The sequence below is a fragment of the Mus caroli genome, chromosome 13 (assembly GCF_900094665.2).
Source record: "Mus caroli chromosome 13, CAROLI_EIJ_v1.1, whole genome shotgun sequence".
Classification (NCBI taxonomy): Eukaryota; Metazoa; Chordata; class Mammalia; order Rodentia; family Muridae; genus Mus; species Mus caroli.
Window position 1 is genome coordinate 28240098 of NC_034582.1, and position 22231 is coordinate 28262328.

The 22231-nt window shown below is 41.9% G+C and overlaps 1 protein-coding gene across 3 annotated transcripts in view; it reads right to left on the reverse strand.

The window, feature by feature from the left end:
• LOC110308670 (myosin light chain kinase family member 4) overlaps nucleotides 1–21813 on the reverse strand; it is a 71474-nt gene extending 49661 nt beyond the window's left edge. For 2 of the 3 annotated variants that reach the window (XM_029468472.1, XM_029468474.1), the window contains exon 1: nucleotides 21330–21813. In XM_029468472.1, coding sequence (XP_029324332.1) covers nucleotides 21330–21584 — 255 coding nt within the window. In that variant the 5' untranslated portion in view covers nucleotides 21585–21813. The remainder of the gene's footprint in view (nucleotides 1–21329) is intronic. The other variant, XM_029468473.1, reaches the window with a different exon arrangement.
• Nucleotides 21814–22231: the final 418 nt, after the last annotated feature.

The following is a 22231-nucleotide window of genomic DNA, read 5'->3' on the forward strand; positions in this document are numbered from 1 at the left end:
TACTTCTTCAACCTCATTTTATTTTAGATTAATTTTCTTATCTGTGTATATGTATGGATACTGCTTGTATGCCTGGGACCCATGGAGGTTAGAAGAAAGTGCTGGACTCCCTAGAATTGAAGTTACAAATGTTTCTGGGCCACCATGTGGGTTTTGGGAACTAATCCTGGTTCCTCCGCAAGAACAACAAATCATCTAAACCAATGACTCTCTCCAGACTCTTTCCTTAGTTAAAAAAAAACAAAAAACAAAAAACTTTGTGAATGCTGACAATTGTTAAAATGGTTGAGTAGGATTTGAAATGTATTTCTTCTATTTCCTATCTTCCCAGACCATGGAGAAAAGTTGGTTTTACAGCTCTGATTTGAAACAAATCTGCTCAAGAAATCCAGCAATCAAATATTTAGGCATACAGAATATGCAAAGATTTTTCAAAATAGTTAGGTAACTTCCTCTGCCTGAGTCACCACAAGGTTCTCCTACCTTTAATGGCAGTGCTGAGTCTGTATTTGTCTTTCTGTATTTCTCCTCATTCATGGTCCAGTCAGAGATTCTCAGAAACTCACGATTTGGCCTTTTGACATGCACTGAAAGCTTGGGTTAGGGGTAGGGGTGGGAGGAGGGCAGGGAGGAGATGGCTAGGTTGTGCATCATTCTGGCTCCAGTCATCTCTGGCTAGACAGATACAGTTCATTAGGTTTCTTTCTTTCTTTTCTTTTTTTCTTCATTAGGTTTCTCATTAGAGACTCATGGAGGTCTCACCTACCATGCTGCCACTGGCTCTATTGACAGAGCACTTTGAAGTTGACATTGTCTTCTTCCTGTAATCCAAAGTGACATTTCTCTTTGTTCAGCATCTACCTCAGATGAACTATCCACACACAGGACAGACATTCTAGTGACTGCTTAGTCATCCCTAATCTAAGGTGCCATAGGAACTTGGTCTGGACAGGGACAAGAATCCTAGAGACCTCAATGTATAGGAACTATAAAACTGTACCTCTGATTTTTATCCTATTGAAGAGAAATCAAGATGTAACTCATATAAAAAGTAGTTATAAATCTTTTGTCAGCCTATGCTTAAAATATGATCTATGAAATTAAAGGTATGGGAAGGCTGTTTAGAAAAGAACATGTTCTAGAGTTGGGATGTGAAGTGCTATGGTTTAGTTTCCAGTGAGGCATCTCTAGGAGGCAGTAGAGTCTTTAAGAGGGGAGGACCTAGTAGGAAGACACTGAGGGATATGCCCCTCAGTAAGTGTCAACCCCTCTTCACTCTCTTTTAGTTTGCCCATGGCGTGAGTGGCTTGGTTTGCAGTACACTCCTAATCATGATGTGTTGCCAGTCTATCAGGGGCCTATAAGCACTGAGTCAGCCCAGTCACAGGCTGGAATCTCAAAAATACAGACTCAGGCAACCCTTTTTTTCCTGCAGGCTGATTGATGATCTAGGTGCTAATTCTAGAAACATCTGTCTAACACATCAAGAAATGGATCCTTCTTTCTTGCTTGCTTTCTTTTTAATCTGTTGCTAAAAAGGCCAAGACATTTGAACCTATTATTGCAAAGCTTATCATTTATTGGGTATCTTGAGGAATCTGTTCTGTGATGGTAAAGTTAACAGTGGAAGCCTACTAGTCTAATGTTCAAGGCAGGGTATGAATCTCATACCACCTGAAGAGAGAATTATCAAATAGCTTAATGATAATAAAAATATGGGCTGTGGATAGCCTCATACTCTACAAACAAAAGAAACATAAAACTCAAGCATACTGAAACTCTATTGAAAGTAAGTTGTAGGTAAGATGTTAAACTTCTCTTTTAAGTTAAATCTTGATAGACAGAGAATTTTAAAATAACCTTATGTGTTTGGCGGAGCATGTCATCAGAATTCAAAGTTTATCAAACTTTGATATTTCAAATCATTCGTTCAGAAACTTTATGTGTATATTGAGCATTTGACCTTTTATGATATGCCTAGCAGGTACTTCCTTATCTAGCCACAAATTTCTTACTTCATACGCGTCTTCTGTTCTATCATTATCTCAGTATTTGGAAGGCCTGTTTTTATATACCAAAGTGAACATTCCTGATCTCTTATCTTAAGCACATTGATTTGAAGGATATCCTAAGAAACAGGCTATACCAGGGCTCTGTATATACCATCTCTTTCCCTTGGCTTATTTACCGCTGTATCAGATGCATATACTGCCAAATACCTCTTATGGGCAGGAGCATCAGAATACTTGTAATAAAGTCTTGTCTACACATACGATGTGTTTAGGAAATATACACTGTATATGAAAAATCCAAACATAGTATTGAGTCTCTCTGCTGACAGAATTTCTACAAGTAAAACGTTTCAGGTTAGACAGATGTAATAAAAAGCAGAGAAGATGGAGTAGGTGCAAAGAGAGTGAGGGATCTGGGCACACAAAGCCATATCCATTTCTCCCAAGAAATTGTTTTTAAAAGTTTTTAGTAGGCCAGTAAGCAGTTAGCATGAAACCAGATCTTCAGTTTTAGGTGTTTGTTTAAGTAGATTCCAATTCTGGCATGCTCTCCTTTCCGCCCTTGAGAAAATCACTTAAATGCCGAGGAGACAAAGGCCATGCCCAGAGTCGCTGGGTTCTTACCAGAGATGAGGAAACAGAAAAAGTTGAAATGGCTCAAGGGAACCACAAACCAAAGTAGCCTCTAATTGTCAGCTCTGCCTACAACTACCCGAAGACAACTCTGGCTTAATAAATTACCAAGTAAGTACCTCCACATGGTATCATTACCTCACAGCAGGAAAGCTCCATTTTGTGGTCGCTAATGCATTTAAACATCTCAAAGTGTGATCTCAAAGGTGGCCCTTGCAAAGGCCTCTATGCAAAGAGCAGAGGTAGAGACAGCCAGGGCAGAATCCAAAAGGCATCTAGGACTAGCTCCCTGTTCTCTTTGTCAGTCTTCCTGAGGCAATGGGCTCCATGAGGTAAAACTCAAAGGTTTTCTCTCCACAGCAAAACCCCGCCACTGCCTGGCTTCAAGCACAGGAAATGCCCACTACTTTAAGGTTCTGTCTTTGAGAAAAGCACAAGACTCTGCAAAGCTTCACAAACATTTAGAATTAAATGGAAGTTGAGAAGAGTAGAGAAAATGGTGGGCAGTAGGGCTGAGGCCAACTGCAGAACAGGAGACCCTAGACAGCCTCTCTCTTCACACCCGGTACCCTCAGGTGAAACAATGGAAGCTGCCACCCCAGGATAGCATTCTCTCCTTGAAAAGAGACATCAGTGACTCTGTGCTCCCTTCTGCCACACATGCACTAAAACTGACATGACAGAGAAGTTTACCAAGCACAACCCGTGTGCAGGGATGATGACCAAATTCATGCAGAGTGCCATATTTTATAGAGAGAGAATCTGAAGTTCAGAGTGTAGAGAGGTGGGAGAGAATCTAGGAGGAATTAGGGAAGGGAAGTGAATATGATTTAAAGACACTGTATGAAATTCCCAAAGAATAAATAAAAACATTCTTTTATTTTTCAATATCGGTGATTTAAACTTTCAAAGCATTTAGGAACTCAGAGTTGCTACGTCTAAACATGAAGATCATAGACTTTTATTTCATAGGTCAGGAATGCTTGGTGTATTTTTAAAAGCACACAGTTCTTATCTTATTACGATCACTATTAGTATATAACATTAATAATGACCTCCCTCTGGTCCTGACAGTCCTTATTTAATGTCTACCTCTACCTCATATAAACACACACACACACCCGCCATTATATACTTGAAAGGTTAAGTCATGTCTCCGAGGCCATACAGCACTAGATAGCAGACTGGGTGAATATGGTTCAGTGGTAAAGCACTTGCCTAACACTTAAAAGCCCTAGGTTTCTCTAGCAGTACAAAAACCACCAACAAAAAAAGTGACCATTTGAACAGAAAATCCCACTGTATTACACTTTGCTTTTGAGTATTTTTCATGGCAAACAGCAGGGGCAAGAAACCTGGCTATTTTCTGCAGAATGGGAGACCCATTAGGTGCCCCCTGGAGGGTTCACTTTACATTTTTTATTTAACTTATCCTTTATTTATTATCCAAAGAAAGTGCTTTGAAACAAAACAAAACAAAACACGTTGATAATGCCTGGCCTTTGCCAAGTTGAAAGTTCTTTAATTGGTTCCCTGTGGCCTCCCCATGCCTGCCTTCTGCAAGGTCCTGTTTTAGGCCTTCTGCATGTGGGCTCTGCATTCTTTCCTATCTGAGACTGCTCTCTTCCTGGTTGCTCCAGTAGTTTCCTAGGTGTGAGCACTCCAGAGAAGGCTGAGGCTGAGAGCCAGCTGGGGGTCCACAGAATGGACTTCTGTTCTGGTTGCCACAGCAACCAAAAATTTCTGGCACCTGGCAGGCTTCTCCCTGCTGTGGAAATCATACAAGTTTACATGTGTTTTCCCTTGGTTTTCAAAGCACTTGTCAAGTCTACTCCCAGTCAGTAGACTCCCTGAGCCCTCAGTCTCCCTTGGACTGAACCTACCTCTAGTGCTTCCAACCCAGAGAAACATTAGAAAGAAGCTGGAGAGCAGTAACTCTTTCCAGCAGCACTGGTTAGGGTCCTTTTTATCTTACATTGCTGCCTCCTCACTTTGTAACCCAGTGCCCATATAATAATGAAGTCTCTGCTGGCTGCCATTCCTACTTGCAAGGCAATGGTCCCCAGGATGTCCTCACTTCCTGTGAATGTCTACCATCTGTGCTCACATAGAACACAGTTCTTAAAATGTGCTTCTGCAAGCCTGACCTTCATTTTGGAGGAGATAAAGGTCATATTTTATTTCTTTCTAGGACACTCCTTTTCAGGGGCTTTGTTTAGCATTTACAAATTGACATCATTGGTAGGGGAGTTTTTACCAAACACAAAGAATTCTGTTAGAAGCAATGACTTCTGTGTTTTGTTTTGTTTTGTTTTGTTTTCATTTACATAACCATGAAGGGTCACTTAATCTGTTTTTTCCCCAACAGAACCACTGAGCTCAAGAGATCCTTCATGCCTCCACCCAGAAACACAGCTTCTGATCTTTAAATACTGGGTTTTCTTCCTAATGCACTGCCTTACCCAAGCTCCACTACCCATCCTGCTGACCCAACAGTGTAAGCAGCTCAGAAGCAATCAATGGGCAGCTGGCTAAGAGCAAAGCACTTGAGGATGTGCCCAGAGATGGCCACCCATAGCTCATGGATCACACACTCAACACAGCTGCTCTTTGGAGAGTTGAATTTGCTGCAAGCCAGCTTGTGCTCCCTGGGCTAAGCCCAAGAAGAGAATGTCAGCTGGCCAAGAAGTGTGTCTACAGTGCACGTAGAAGGATGTCCTTGTCACTCTAAGGCCCCAGAGGGAGTGTCTTTTTAAATTTTACACAAATGCACTTGGCTGGCTTAGAGTGGCTCTGTATTCCAAGAGTTTCCTGGTATTGAAGAAGAAGGATGTATAAAGCACAAGGCAGGTGCTGTCTCAATAACCCAGTTTTTCTTCATTACCACATTGATTAAGGGCAACAAATAGCCATGGAGTAAAGCAGGTTCCTGTGTGGTCAAAGGCTCAAAGGTTCACTTAAGAGAGTAGTTTTCAGGTAACATTCTCTTACCTGGCATTTGTAATCAAAAAGTTCAGTGTCTGAAGAGGAATACTGAATGAAAAGGGCCATGTAGGAATCCCCTGTTGGTGATGAAGAACTTAAAAATCAGGACAGCAATGGTTTATGCTGTTCCATGCAGAGAAGACCCTTACCATGGGCTCCCATACCTTGTTTTTTCCTTTATTTGAAAGAAGAAAAAGTAGAATTTATGCATCTTAAGAAAATATAAAGTGAAAAATTATCCATCAGGACAGCAAAGACCTGTTTCCAGGAAATGGATCTTGAAAGGAAAGCCTTGGTGTCCTAAGGTTGAAACCAGGAGGCCTCCTGACTTTGAACGTGAAGGATGAAAGAACCCTATGTCCAGGTGCAGGTCAGGCGGGCCCTTATTTCAGCTGCTACAGGAGGCTGCTTAAAGCCCTGGTTGTGGTCCAAGAATATCCTGGCAGTTAGTATCCTGCATTAAAATTTATAAACCACAAAAGACCTTTTCTCACAGAGAAGTTAATTCATGCTGCATAGCCTTTGAAAAAAACCCTTTAAAAGAAGGTAGTCATCAGAAGAGGTTGTATGGAAAACTAGAAGTAAGTGATGCTTTTTACTCCCCCCAGAATGTACTAAAAATACAGCAATAGGAATTTCAGAAGGAAGGGAAATGGCACCACGTATAATTTTATTTCAAAGAGGTCCCAGGAATGAGCTATGGGATTGCCAGAATTAACTTTTAACGGTAACGAAAATATGGGAAGAGTATTACAGGCTACAGGCCCTGCCTGAAGAATGGAAACTGTCTCACCTTAGTGTCTCACTCTCTGAAGACTCAAGGTCTGAAAAGGTCCCCCAGCCAGTGGCACCAGCTGTGACTGTCCCCAAACACCCTGTTGTCTGTCCTGCCCCTCTGTAACTGCTCACTGAGTTTCATGGGCACCTCCTCTAGAATCCCCTGGGTTAACCTGGCCATCCTTTGGTGACAGCTGCAGTCCAAGGAGCCATTCTGACCCTACAGGTTAGGATAAGTCTCCCTGCTGTATGCTCCTCCTGAGCCTGCTCTTACCTTGACCCTTGGCAACCTCCATTGCCTGGGTTTGGTGGGGTATGATTAGGTTGGTGCTCTTATTCAGCACTACATCCAACTTTCACTTATCTACCCAACATCTCCAGTAAGTTCACATGAAGTAAATGAAGGCCCCTCCCTAGGACTGCAGCTTTCTTGTTCTGTTATAGCTCCTAATTACCACACATGCTCAGGACAATCAACTTGTAAAGAGAAGCGTTTGAGTTGGGGTTATGCATAGTTTTTAAGGTCCTAAGACATGATAGATTGATCCTGTTATTTTGGAGTCTGTAGTGAGATAAGTACATCACAGTGGAATTGTGTTGCAGGCCATAGAAATAAAAACTAGAAATAAGAAGAAATTAGGGTCACCCTTTCCCTTCAAAATATATGTTTTCAATGTTTAAATGCTTTCTAATAGGCTCCATTCCTAAAGATCCATCACCTCCCATAGTGCCAAGTTGGCCCCCACCTTCTACACTTCTATAGGTCTACAACTTATCAGAGTCTCCCTCCCCCCACGCTTCCCTGTTTGTGTGTGTGTGTGTGTGTGTGTGTGTGTGTGTGTGTGTGAGCACGTGTGCATGCGTGCGGGTGACAGAAATCCACCTGCTTCTGCCTTCTGAGTGCTGAGATTAAAAGCATATATCACCATACCTGGCCAACACATCAACTTTTGGGGAGGGGGCATTCCAACCAAAATATATGTTTCATTTATCTTTTATTCCAAAAGGACCTGGGGAATTGGCTCTGAAGTTGGCATTCTAAGGATATTGGTAAAGAAAAGGAAGTAGCAGCAAGAACAGGCAGTCACAATGCTGTTAAATGGTTAAGCCAAAGGCAATCGGGCTGGTGGGCAGTGAAAGCATTTCACTTTATAGGAACAAAAGTGAACACAAATCTATGCTCTTAGCTGTCTCAGAAGTCAACCTGCTCCAGCCTATACTGCACCAGTGGGACACACCTGGAAGGTTAAAGGAAACATCTGGAGGGGTACAGGGCAGACGTGGAGGATTATAGGACACACCCACCCGGAGGGTTTCCGATCCAAAACCCAATCTCAAATGTACTCAATCTTCTTTTCCTTTTGATTTCTGTAATCGGTCATTTCAACTGCAACAGATTAACTTTCTAGAGTAACATTAACAACAGCATTAGGAGTTATTTTATCTATTTGCTGAGTGCCGACTTTATACAGGACTCAGGGCTAACCATTCTGTGCCCAGATTCTGTTTATCTTCCACAGAAGTCTACATGAGAGCAAAAGCATTAACTTGTATTGTGGTATCTACAAGGAAAGCTGGAGAAGTGTATGTAGGTTCCATAGCTAGTCATGGTAGGCACGCGAAGGCAACTCTGTTACTTTAGCCTCCTCTGCAGATTGTTGTGGATAGCTGGGTGCAGAGGAAGCATTAAAATGAAGCCTTTGAATCAGCTTGAGCAGAGTATAACAAGTCTTTTTGTTCCAGCTTATAGGAGCTGCAAGCTGGGCCCCACATCAGGCATGGGGTCTGCCTTAGAAGACCCTGATCTTCACAGAATCCATCAGTCTACTCTGAAATGATGCTATGCTATGTGTGCTAAGTGAGACTTGAGGCCTGCAAAGCTGATGGGCCCAGGAAAGTGTTGGATCAACATCTTAGGAGACTGCAGTCTTCTACTAATGCAAAAATTGAAAATCTAGAGTGTCTTGCAAGAAAGGCCAAAGGGACTGGGCTGGTGCCTCAGATCTCCTGGGAGTGACCCATGTTGCATAAAGTTTGGGCTGCCCTCCATCCATGCTTGGCTCTTCCTGCCAGACATGAAGCCTTCCACAACCTCTGTCCCTGTCTGCCCTCTCAATCTATTTTCAGATGTGACTTAAGCGAATGCTGTGGAGTTTGATTTTGGTCAGTTCTCAAGTAGATGTCTGAAAGGCACGCTGCTTTATAAGTATTCAGGACAATGGCTTCTATCTGCTTCCACATAGAGCAAAGGGATTCTCTAGTCTTCATTCAAGCCTACTGTAACCTATATTCTTCTTTAGAATTATTTTTAACCTATTGGTCTTATCTGCACATCACTTTTTCTACTTCAGCTATCCGTTTGATATATCCTTTATATCAAGCCTTAAAAGAAGCAAGCCTTCTATTTAAAAAAGAAAAAAAAAAGCTTTTCCACTCAGTGGGCAAGGAGATAACTAAAGTTTTAATCCCATGTACATCTTTTTGTCCAGCGTTGATGTAAGTCACACAAAGGTAGCAGACACGGGCTGCAACGTGCTGAAGTGCAAGTGGGGTCCTGAATCCATGCCCAGCACCAAATTAGAAAAAGGAGACGTTACACTGGCAATGGAAAGCTGTGCACAACAACTACAGTCCCCACAAGTTTCCTGTGTCACAGTCCCCATAAATCATAAGCACAGAAAACAAGCAAGCAACAGAAGGGAGAAGAAACTCAGTAATTAGTCAGCCCATAGGCCTATAGCATTTACTCCAAACAAAGCTATGTAAGAGCTGTGCTTGTCCTCCGTGTCACTCTGCAAAAATCCTAAGGAGCCACAAGGTTAACGTAACTATAAGAGGTAAGATTAATGGGTAATATTTTTACAGCCTAGAAAACTCCCCAGAGGTAACATGACATCTTTTTAGTCACCAGACCTAAGCAAAAAGGGAAAGAGAGAGAGAGATCTGGATGCTGATCCAGTGGCTGCTCAGGCAAAGTGCTAACCACGCTTCTCATCGGAACCTTGGCGTTATTAAAGACATGGTCTCCCCACTATAGCACTTTCTGCTAAAGATGTCTTGTAGGGTCTAGAAGTCTATATCTTGATCCCAAAGGATGCTTATTTTCAGTGGCTCTCATCCCATAACAAATAATCAGAGTATCTCAAAATACCTTGAAGTCAATGTTGCTTATCTAACACAAGTTGCAGGGCTCAGATGGTGTTGTAAGCTCCAGACACTGCTGACCTTTCCATGTGACCCTGGGAACTGTGAACCCAACATTAGCATGGACAGAGTGCAGGAAGATCACTCAGTGGCTCCCTGCCATGGGCACTTACATTTGCAGGCCCTACCAGTGAGCACCTGGCAGGAGGAACTTGGTGACAACAGAGAATCTCACAGCCTGTTCCTCTACTCAGCATACAAGTGGCTTTCAGTTAAACCACCTGCTGCCTTGCTGACAAGGGCAGACCAAAGAATTTCCATGATGCGCATTCTGTTGGTATCCTGTCACACAGCGGCCTCCTTTCAAATGGGTAAAGAACTAGATGTCCAGACCACCTCCCTGGGGATGAATGTGACCCTTCCAGGGAAGGCAGGGTGTGCTGCCATTCACATGTCCCCTCACCCCAGCTTATCTGACTGGCTGAGAGACAAATTCTGTGTTTTGTCTGCCTGGGAAATCTAATGGAAACAACTATTAATAGACATATTTATTTTATCAAGGAAAATATGCTCTTAAAATGTTCAAGAAAGGATATTGCCTAGTTCTCAAGGACTAGCCTGAGAGAGCCTTGAGAACACACACACTCACAATTATAAACATATTATATATATATATATATATATATATATATATATATATATATGCTTGCATCTATTACTAAACTAATCATATATGCACAACTGTACTAGTATCACATTTCAGCAACTTTCATGGTGAAAATAACTATTCCTTAATTTTTCAATTGCAGGAAGTAATTAATATTCTGGTGCTTTTCAACCATTAGCATTCACCCAGGTAACAGCACATGCTGTTATATAGAGTGTATATCTGGAACAAGTCCCTTGGTCACACCCATGCTGCCTGGCAGGCCTGGGCTGCTGTTTGGGGGAAAAGATTCCAGTTTATAGTGAATGCCTATTTCTGTATCACCATAAAATAATAACTGACAAAGTAGAAGCTATAAAGCAAGCTATTCAAATTGATGTTTTCTTTCTAGGTTGAGTCTCAAAGGGACACAGGAACCTAGGCAATGCCTTATTGGTGTTGTTAAAAACAATTTTCAGTGTGCTAGTGCCACTGGAGAGTAGAAGTTCACAATTTTTGATGAAGAAGGATCAAATTGCCTTCTTTTCCTGAGAGGACAGACGGCATCTGGTACAATGAATGCCTTTCTTTATGCTGATACTGAATGAAGACACTCAGGGTGTGTCAGACCACCCTGACCTTGCAAAACTGATCCTATCTGCAGAGAAAGGATTAAAATTCACTCCAGTGTATTCTCTTTGAAAATCTTGTAAAAAAAAAAAAAAGTAAACCTGAGTTATTCAAATATCCTGACTAGCCATACTCATGAGTTAGTCTAAATATTTGAATAAGTATATTAATTCTAAAACTTAAGAAATTAGACCTAACAGCTAAAGATAAACAGTACACCAAAGTAAGAGGGCTTATCTCATTGAAAGATATGGCACAAAAATAAATAAACAGAGAATAATCCCTCTGGAGAGAAAGGTCTAACTTTCTGGACATAGAAGAGTTTGCTTGCAAAACAGTAATGATCATAAAAGACGTATGAAATAGCCACAGCCAGGACGGGGTCCTTAAATGGTGTTTATAGAAGAGCAGATTAGACCTATCTGTGGTTATATCTGAATCTGGTCTTGAAGGAAAATGATCAAAGGTGTGGAGTAAAACCAAGAAGCAGGGCCAGGAGTCAGTGTGGAGGTTGTATGTCTGCGCCAGTTACCAAGACAACCGCTCATAGGCACATCATCTTATGTAATCTTTACCCCAAATAATTTGACATTACTATAGCAATGTGATGATACAAGAACGGAGACAAAGAAAATGGAATGAGTAATGTCACACAGCTATTGCGTGGACCACAGGGATATGAATTTAAGTAGAAAGGACACTGGAATCAAGATATGAACCCCAACATCTATCTTAGAGTTCCCCAGGCTGTTAATTATGTTAATTATGTGTTGGGAAGCAATATTGAAGTAGAATAGCTAGAAATAAATTTTAATGGGGCTCAGCTATAATCCTATATTTTATAAACTGTAATCTGACTCATCATGAATAAGATGTTAAACAACTTAATAATTCAATAATGAGAAATCAAAAGCTGTATGGTGGAATCCTATCATTTGACTTGTGAGAACCTCATAGAATGTGAGGAAAGGCAGAGATCTGATATTCTTTTGACCAGATGAAGAGCTGTGCCTCTTGACTTTGCAGCCTTCCTTTTATTCCCAACAAATCTCACTAGAGTACAATGCCATGCCAGTAACTAGCCCCCTGAGTTTGGGACTCATGACAGTTCTCTGGGAAAAAAGATAGAGAGCAGAAAGTTAAGAATAGAGCCTTCTCTGTGCAAGTTGGGGATAGTATTAATTAATTAATCCACTAATTAAGACATGGCTCTAGACACCAAAAGAATCTCTTCTGCTCCTTTTATTGGGCTGATAATAGTAGTTGTCATAATTTCAGAGCTGATGATTTTTAGAAACAACCTGTGCCAGGTTTGACCTAGATGTGCACTCCCTGGCTCCTAAGGGTATTTAGCAGTATGTACCCAGTAAACCAATGGGCCTGGTCTCAGGTCTGTGAAGCCCATGTTGTTTGATTCTTATGCCCATCAGAGAGCAGGATCCCATCACACAATATTTGCATATTCACAGGCATGCATATGATCTTGGCTCTGTGGCTCATTCATGCTGGAACTCCTTTCTCCCTCTCCATGGTATCTGATGCCAACTCTTCTGCACTCCTCAGCATCCTTATATGATGGTGAGGCAAACCAGCTCATTTTGCCATCATTCCAGTAGGGATGAAAAGAAATGTCAGACACATTTCAAGAAATCCCAGGCTGTAACAATGTCTGAGAGGGTATAATGGTGGGGATGAGAAGGAGACCAGCACGGCAGTGCAGTATTGAGATGTCTAAAGAGCAGCCCGGGTATCTCAGAAATGTGGACTCTCCCACCCACGGAAAACAATGGGACACAATAAAACAGGAAAGGAGTAATGTTTTCCAGGAATGCAAATGCAGGGCTCTGGGAAGGAAAGAGATTGGGACCCAGAGAAGGTGGAAGGTGCACATGGTAGGGGAATGGCTCGGGGCTCCTGACAGTGAAAGCTGTGCTGAGAGCAGAGCTAAGTGCCAAAGAGGTCCTATGTCCAGTTTTCCTTACTGAGCTTAGTGTCATCTCTGGGCCAAGCACTGTGCAAACTGTAGCAGGCAACAATTCTATGAGGTCAATATTACTAACCTCACATGATGAAGGACACGGAAAGGGTCTATGGCACATGCTCACTGCCACAGAGGCAGCAAGAGGCCAAGTGAATTTCAAATCTGTGGTCATACATATGTCTATGTGTATTGCAAGGTAAAATGTTTTACACCGCCACCACGGTGAAGCGAAATGTAATAGTCAGGTTGTGCTATAAAAGAGAAGCAGTATATTTGGGGACTATCTGCCTTCAGAAAGCTAGCTTTGGTGAAACGTCAGTTACATTTGCTAGTTATAACTTCTATTGGATTGACAAAGTACTTAATTCATAGGAGCTGTTGATGAAACAGTGGAGTATTTAAGAGCACACGGTTTATCTAACCTTACTTTGTATGCTCACACCAATCAGATCCAGGATACTGTGTCTTTTCTAATGCAGAACTGAGAAAGTGCTGACGTTAGTTTGAACAACTACAAAGAGGATGCTGAGCTGGGGTGCAACTTGGTGGGAGAGCAATGGCCAAGCACACAAAAGGCCTTGGGTTCCATTCTCAGCACCAGGAAAAAACAAAAAGCCTGAAAGCTCACCTTCTGCCCACAATAGTTTTTTTCAACTTCTTTCCACTGGAGGTCGCTGTTACTTTGCGTTTGCTGACAAGAAACTTAGTTTATGGCTTGGCAAAGTAAGACATTTAAAACCTACCCAGTCCTTTTATGCGTCCTTGAAAAGCAAACAAGTAAAACAGCCAATAAATTGAGAAAAATACTTCAGATCATGTGAGGATAAAACAAATTGTCCTTAGAAAACTCTGTATGTATATAAATATTTAATGGTTTTGTGACTTTTAAAATCTAAATTACTCTAATGGTATAAACATGAAATTTTATATTTGTTCAAACCCACAGACTGTACACCAGGGGTGAGCCCTGCCATAAACTATAGAGAATCAGTGTAGGTCTATTAGTTGGAACAAAAGCACCAGTCGTCTCGGCAGTCTGGATTGTGAGAGATGCAAGTGTAACCAGAGCTCTGTAACTTTCTCTTGGTTTTACTATGAACCCAAAACGTCTCTAAGAAACATTTTTTGAAAGAAACTCGAACAAAAACTCCTGAAATTAAGCCTATATATAGGCTTTAAATGTTGAGCAAATGAATCCATTCAGAAAGAAATACCATCCTGGGCATGCAGCTACAGCACTTTGGTCAAACTCCTAGTCCCAGTAAACCTTAGCTTACTTCTCTGTAGACAGAGAGCTTCATGGGGCCACTGTGTGAAAATTAATGAACACACACACACAGAGATACACACATGGTGTGGGAAGTACTGAGTACTTAGCACAGTACCTGGAACACGCAGCATAAATAAATGCTAATGCTCAGTCAGGACAGATTTGCCTCCTGAGGTTGCCACAGAAAGTTGTTGTTGCAGTGCTGGAGACTGGGCCCAAGGCCTTACAGTGCTAGCCAAGACCCTGAGTTCCATCCCCATTTATAAAGAAAGTACTTAGAACAAGTACTGACATGCAGTGAGGACTATTTATATATCTGTCCTTAAAATAAGTGAATAATAAAGGAATACAATCAGGTTAAAGGCATAGGTCCTAAATAAGCAATCAGCAAACACAGCCCTAAGGACATAAAAACTGAAGTGGGGTGCAGCACATGTGCACAAAGTGTGAGCTGCCAAGGGCTGCACCCCCTCCCTGGGGATGGATAATAATAGTATGATACACTCATTCTAGAAAGAATGTGACCCAACACCTTCAGTTCTTACATTTCTAAATAACTAAGGCCTGCCAGGTCATCTGAATGGGTCCCCTAACCAAACATCTCTACTAAGAGGAAAAGATACCTCACAGACTCTAACTCTGTTTGATGCCTAAAGAAATAGGAGAAATAGTCTTGGTTTGTCAGGTTCTGCCTCTTTTTGAGACTACCAGTGACCATAAGCAAGTGAAATTGCTATTGTCAGTGGGTTTTATGTATTTCTCTTTCAAATAAGAGTCATTATTTGACAACTTTTATTGGCATCTAAGCATAGTCAACACAGTACCTTTCTAGCTTAGTAATAGTTGTTTTTAAAATATAAAGTCTATATAGAATGATTTAAATGAATACTTAGATTCTGGTTATGGGTGGGTTAGATATATTTATGAATTAAAATTTTGTGTTAATATTTCATTTTATGTCTGACCCTTGTCTTAATTTCACTAATATAAGCATTAGCCTATATAGAAAGCGAAGAATAGGCCTTGCTTGCTCATCCGTGGAAGACAAATACTGGAGGCTTACAGTTCGTTAGACATGTTGGAATGTGAGCTTACACAGTACTGGCTTCTAGCCGAGTTATTTCTCTTTTTATAGAATTTCCTGATGCCTGGGCCACTGACAAGATCATTAACCTCACACCTGTCACAGCCTGAGTCTCCGGACTCACCCCCTGCTGTGCAGGCTTCTAGCTCCCATGCTGAGACATTTGGAGAATTTCTGGGTGCAGTGCTGAGCCCCTGGAAATAAAGCACTGGTGATAATCAGTGTAGAGCTAGAAACCATGAGCCCAGGAGAAAGAGGGCCTGCAGGACTCAGTGAACTGAGCCAGGTCTTGATCTGTAGATCCAATGTAGGAAGTAGCTGTGGGGAGGGGTGGGGTTGACCCTAATAGAGACAAGAACTCTGAATAAAAAAAGCTCTGGCAGCACAGAAGATGAGTTGGAAGAAAATCCTGATGCTCAGAAAAGATAGTCCCTCCCTTGTGAGGAATCTTGGATAAATCTGCTTCACTGCTCTGGGGTTTTGAGTTCTCCTTTCAAAGATTTGGATAAGCTGGCGTCCAAGGTCCTTCCTCTGTGTGTGTGTGTGTGTGTGTGTGTGTGTGTAGGTGTGTGTGTGTGTGTTCTGTCTTTCAGAAAGCAAATCTAGAGCCTTGTGCATTGTAGGCACATGTTCAACCATAGAGCTGTACCCGAAGTTGAGTTACAACCAACATGCCCAACAACACAGAAGATATTAACAAAGAGCACCACCACAATCTCAAAGTGGCAAAACCTCCCGCTGGGTGAAGCCACGAGCCATGGGCTAACACTAAAGATTTACAAAGATATTTTAAAAGGCATGTATATCTTAATTCCATAAAATGAACTCATACTTTCCCCTCCCTGAAAAGCATTAGGTGAGGTTGAAAGAATTGTTAAAATGGACACCAGGGGGCGGTACACAGGCAGAGGCTGTCTCCATGCTCATGATCATCTCTGTGTGTAAACTACATATGGCCCAAGGCTCAGATGCAGAAGAAAGCAATGCTCTGAAACTGGTTATAGTTACAGAGCCCCACATTTTTACAAAGTCTTTCCACGAATACATGCTATTTTATTTTATCCAGTATGACAAAAAAGGACAGGCAGGCACACACTGCTATCCAAAGAACATAAAGAACTCCCATGGGGTGGAAGAGTTGGGGCTGAAAACTCTCTTCTTGGGACAATGCTCAGTGCTGGTTTTGAGAACAAGCACAGGAGTCACTCTCAGTCCTCTTCCTGCATGTGGACTGTGACCAGGCATCCTTCATTTCTGTTGTGGCAAATACACTAACACAGGGGAGGAAGGGAATTACTCTGTTCACAATTCCAGGTCACCTCTCTCATCTGGAGGAAGCCAAGGCAAGAACCTAAAGCTAGCACATCACATCCGTTGTTAAGAACAAACAAGAAAATAAGTGTGTGCTTGTTTGCTGCTTACCCTCTGCTAGCTTTATTCAATCCTACACAGTCTAAGGTCCAGTCCCTCCCATTTGCAATTACCAGTCAAAATAATCCTCCAAGGACATGCCTAAAGGCCAATATGATCTAGATAGCCCCTCTTTAAGATTCTCTTTGATTCTAGGTTGTGGCACATTGACAGTTAAAACTAACCAGCATAGCAGATTAACTGATCCCAGCTATTTCTGGGGAAATACTAATGTGTGCCTCTGAGACAAAGAAGGGAAGGCCTTGGTGCCCACCAAAGATTCCTACTAAACACTGGCTGCTTTCAGAAAGTGGTTTCCACCAATGACCAGGTTTAGAAAGTTGTCTCCCCCACATAATAAGTACTCCATATAGGGCAAGGAGCAATAGTAAGCACCTCTACCATTTTTTGTGAGCCTTGTGCAGAAAAACCCAGTGTTCATGAGCATTATGTCTGTGTCAAGTGAAACGCCATCTGTGGACAGAAAGAACTGACAAAGTTGTGCAGGCATCCTGGGGACCTGTGTAACAGCCAGCAGTGTATCTGGTAAGGCCATGCTTTTTTCTCTATAAACTTTTTACTTTGAGACAGGGTATCTTGCGATGAACCCCAACTCAGAGATCTGCCTGCCTCTGCCCCCTGTGTAATGTAATTAAAGGTGTGCCCCACTAGGCTGCATATATATTTAACCTTTGTTCCTCATGCCTCAAGAAGCAATGCTGAGACCCAAAGCCATACATGCACTGTCTCCCTTGCACCCAGACACAGTCCCCAAGGAAGGCTTGTTGTGATGTTAGTGCTTGCCTCTTCATGACTTTCTTCTTAAAGTGTGCAGAAGTTCCCTGGTATAAGCCAGTGATGCCAAGAATAGGCTGGTAACACTGCAAGCTGGAAAGTGGTAAAACCAAAGCGGGTCACAACAATAAAAACCAAATGGAGCAAAACAATGCTATCTGATTGGGAAGACCTCAAAGGCAAAACTTTGAAACTTAATGTATTTGAAGATATGTTCCTCTCTGTGTTCTTCCACAGTCTGGCCTACTCTGCTCCAGCTGTTGCTGTAGCAACCATATGGAGACTTTTCCTGGACCCCTCAGAGCTACTGCATCTTCCTAGAGTTCTCTGGAGTTTCTGAGTGAACACCAGCTGAGACTATGCTTTCACAGAGGCTGCTGAACATGCCACAGGGCATGTTAGACTTAGCATTAGAGACAGAGCCTGGTAGACTTCAAGTCCTACAACAGGGGTGCAATTATGAGTCTTCCTGTCCACAGTGGCCAGCTTAGCCCCATCATGCTGGGGTTTCCTTCTTTCACCCTCTCACATTCCAAGGTTCCATGTCTATCCCTAGGAGCCAATTCCCAAATTAAGGATCCAAACACAAGCCCTGCTTTCAGGTTCTGCTTTCTGGTGGAAATTTGGGAGTGGCAGTTTGAAGACACTAGACACACAGTCTTGGTAACATAAAAATCCTAAGCAAACTTTCCCAATACCAATGTTGAATAGTAGATGTCTCTTATTATCAGTTTTCTCTTTTCTCTAGAAAGAACACTCTGCTGTTGCCTGCTTATCTCAGCTTCCTTGGTCTTTGTGATTGCTGCCACACCCACACGATAGACAGAAAAGAGAAGACCATATGGAAAAGGACCAAATGCCACTGGGCTAAGACCTGGAAACAGTTCCTGGTGAGGGTGCTGGAGGCTGATCAGGGAACACCTAGTTGTGGGGGCAGGGGTTAGGTTCTCTGAGGTCACATACTAACAAATCATTTAAAATGCATGTCGTACATGCATTGCTGTACTTATCAAAATCATAATTTTGTTCTATTTTTGCTTTGACTAAGATGCTTTAAATAGGTTGGCATATTAGAATATTAATAAAAACAAAAGTAACATGAAAGGGCAACCATTGGCATGTATTCTTGGGAGATCTGTTTCTGGAAGCCCTGCAGTTTTTTTTAAAAACCTTTTATATAAACAGTCACAAGGTTTACATATGATTGGGTACCTTTTCTCCTATGCTTTAAATCATCTCTGACTTACTTATAATACCTAAAGCCATATGTATGCTGATAGCTGTTGTTCTCTATTATTTAGGGAATAATTACAAGGAAAAATGTCTGCAGATGCTCAGTACAGACATGTTTTCTCCATGGTTGGCTAAATCCACAGATGTGCAATTCAGGGATATAGAGGGCCAATTGTGTAGTAAAAGTCACAAAGATAGTCTGAAAAATGGAAGTCTGGGTAATGCTAATAGATAAATGTGCATTTTTATGACCATAATGGTTTTGGGAAATGGAGGAACACAGTCTAGTAAATTATATTTAGAAATTTCATTAACACATGTGTTAGACATTCTCTTACCTAGAAACAGACATAACTAACAACAATTATATATTTAATCATGTCATTTTAGCTTTGACAGAAATAGGCAAAAATATATTTTCTTTATATTAAACAACTAACAGAAATTATATAAATTATCATAATTGTGATTATTCAGAGACACTGGAATAATGTACATTGTAAGGTTCCTCGTCTGTTCTGTATTCAAGGCCATATAGAACTTTACACGAGACAGAATCTATACGTAGTGCAACACAAAACCTTTACCCCTTGACTGGAGACAACATTACAAATGGATTTTCTGACACTTCTGTAAAAAATAATCTATAAACTGTGTAAATTTGCCCAAACGGGCAAATTTCTAAGATAGCCAGTTGTCACTATTATAAACAACCATTAGTGATGAAAAGGGATAAGAGTTATGTTATAAATCTGACATAAATGAGCTTTTCTTTACAGGTAAAAAGCTACAAGAGACCTTTAAGAAAATATGTGTGGGACTTCTAAAGGCAGATATCAGAGGCAGAAACACCAGTGGCTCACATCTTAGAATTTCCACACAGAAGCTACAGGCCCTCATGGTGTTTCTCACAGAAGAAATGTAGCCCTCTCGATATTTACCACAAAATATATATTAAACAGCCAGGTGTGATTAATGCTTGGGCACCAGTGACTGGGTCTGAAGAGGTAGACAACCATGAAATCAGGACTGGCCTAAAGACAGGTTTGCATATGCTTCAGGGGTTTTTTCTCTTGCTGTTTTTCTCCTGCAGATTTTACCTTGCCCTCAACTGTTATCTCAAGATTCATCTGTTCTTTTGAACGTGAACTTGATAATCACAGAAGTGAAGACTCAGGCATTAGAAAAACACAGAGCTGTGTCTTCTAAACACCACCAAGACACAGGACTTGTGGCTCCTTGTAGGATAAGATATAAATGATGCATGTATGCACACTGCTAGAGTATGCGATGAAACCACCCTCTCAGGGCATCTTTTAAACTGTACATAATATATTGCCATTGGAGCAATAACACTCCAGTGGGGGCATTGGTTCTTTGTGGAGAAGAGGTGAAGAAAATCTTACACTTGGTATGTGTAAAGAATGTGCATATATAATGCATTCAGGTATAAATGGTATTTACTGAAAACAGAGTATCTGTAGAAATAAAGTTTATGGGAAGGTCTGTGGTGCAGTTCAGCAGCACTTAACTGGCAACTTCAAGGCCCTGGGTTTGATGCCTAGCACTGTATGCACACAAGCGATTTTATATTAACATGGGTAGGAGTAGGGGGATGGAGAGGGGTTAGAGTAAGGGAAGGGGGGTTAGATGTCCTCAGAAGCATGTCCTCGGGAACACCATGTACCTCTTTGTGAAACAAGACCTCACTGAAGTTTACTAATTAGGCTAGACTGGCGGGCCAGTAAGCACTGGGATCCAGCACTGAGGTTACAAGATAGGTCACTATGCCTGACATTTTTAGATGGATTCTGGGATCAAACTCATGTCCTCATGCTTGCAATGGGAGCACTTCACCAACTGAGCCGTCTCACTAGTGCTTCAGAAAAAGAAAAAAAAAAAAAGTTTTGTTTTGTTCTTTTAAAGGAAATGAAGTACAATGTCATGGAAAAGTTGATTGGGGGAAGGAGTGCTGGGAGAGGATGGAAAAGAAAGAAAAGGATGCTGAGAAACACTGTTGCAAGTGTGCCTGATACTGAGAAACACTGTTGCAAGCATGCCTTTCCCATAGACTGCTGATCCCCCATGGTCTTCTGCAGTGATTGCTAAACTGTCTTAAAGTGTTTCAAAATGACTTAGCAGATGATAACTGATAAGATAATCAAGGACTGGGGAGAACTGTTTTTCTGGGAATGGACACCTTCTCTCAGAAAGTACTAATCTCTTTCCACTGAGAACTATTTCTCTGCCAGAATTATATTTTGCCCACCAAATTCCATCCTAGGAATAGCTTATGGAAAGCCACATCAGCTGAAGCCCAAAACACAGAAGTCCCAGCCCTCAGCACCCCTCAGTGCTGTGCCTACAACAGATTTCCTACAAACAGGGTGAATCTTACATTTTTTTCTTTCATAACTAAGACATAAAAAAGGCAAGAATGAAGTGATGCCAACAATATTTTTAACTCTAGTACCCAAAACAGATCACCAACTTAAAGTTAATTCCAGACACAGCTGCTTCAAGATTCCCCGAAAGTTGGTCTTATTGCTAGAAATGATGAAAGTTGCCACATGTCACTATTATTATCCCAGCTCTCCTAAGACAGTTGTCCTGGGCAAAGATCCAACAAGGCATAGATCAACTGCCTCTGGCAAGCACCGTTACTGGACTGGAAATGTTCAAAGAGAATTGCAAAATGAATCTTCCCTAGGTCAAGAGGATTTCACTACCTGTGCATTCTCAAGTGCAGGTTCCTGCTTGGGGCCTCCCCATGCCGCCACTGACCGAAACAGGCGCCAGAAGACCGAAGACGACAGAAGGCACACGCTACCCACAATCCAGACGTCTTTTCTTCGAAGCGTGGAGTCCATTCTCTGGGAGAGGCTGTGAAGTCCCTGGCTTTGTGGGCACCTTCCCTGCCCTGGTCTAGCACAGCCACTTTTGAAGTTCCCTGTGCTCCCTGCTCCACTCTGAGGAGTGGGCATTGTGAACCCGCAATGGGATTCTTTGTGCAGTCCTACGCTGGGTGTCTCCGGTTACACGATCATCGACTAATACTCTGCTTCTTTAAAAGGAAACGCATGATGGCTTTTTGTGACAGATCAGAGACAGGTGCAGGGACTGAGGGAAATCGCCGGTCATAATTTACACTGACCCTCGTGTGTTCGTCCCCTGGTCAAGGACTAGTAAGCTGCATCATAACTGGCATCAGCTGCCTCTGCTGAGCCAATGCCACCTAGGAAAATTTCCCTTGCCTTTGTGGGGCAAAGAGCAGAAATTGGGGGAGGGTAGAAGAATGTAATTTCAAAAATGAAAAACCTCCATCTTTATCTATGCTATTTTGAGATCTAAGAAGAGTCATTATGAACACGGCTGGTGGTACAATTTCATAGCAGCTGTCAGGAAATGCCACCCGCTATTAAAACAGCCAACTCAATCAAAATAGGGACACCCATGCTTTACCCAACCAACCCTTTCTAGCCTTTTGCCCATCCGGCTAAGAAATAGTTTTGCTTAGTTCAGTCTTTGAATATCTGTGAGAAGCATTTTAACATCCCAGCGACTATGAGAGCCTGACTCTATTTGGACCATCTTAGTCTTCACTCCAAATGGGACTGTAGAAGAACGGAAC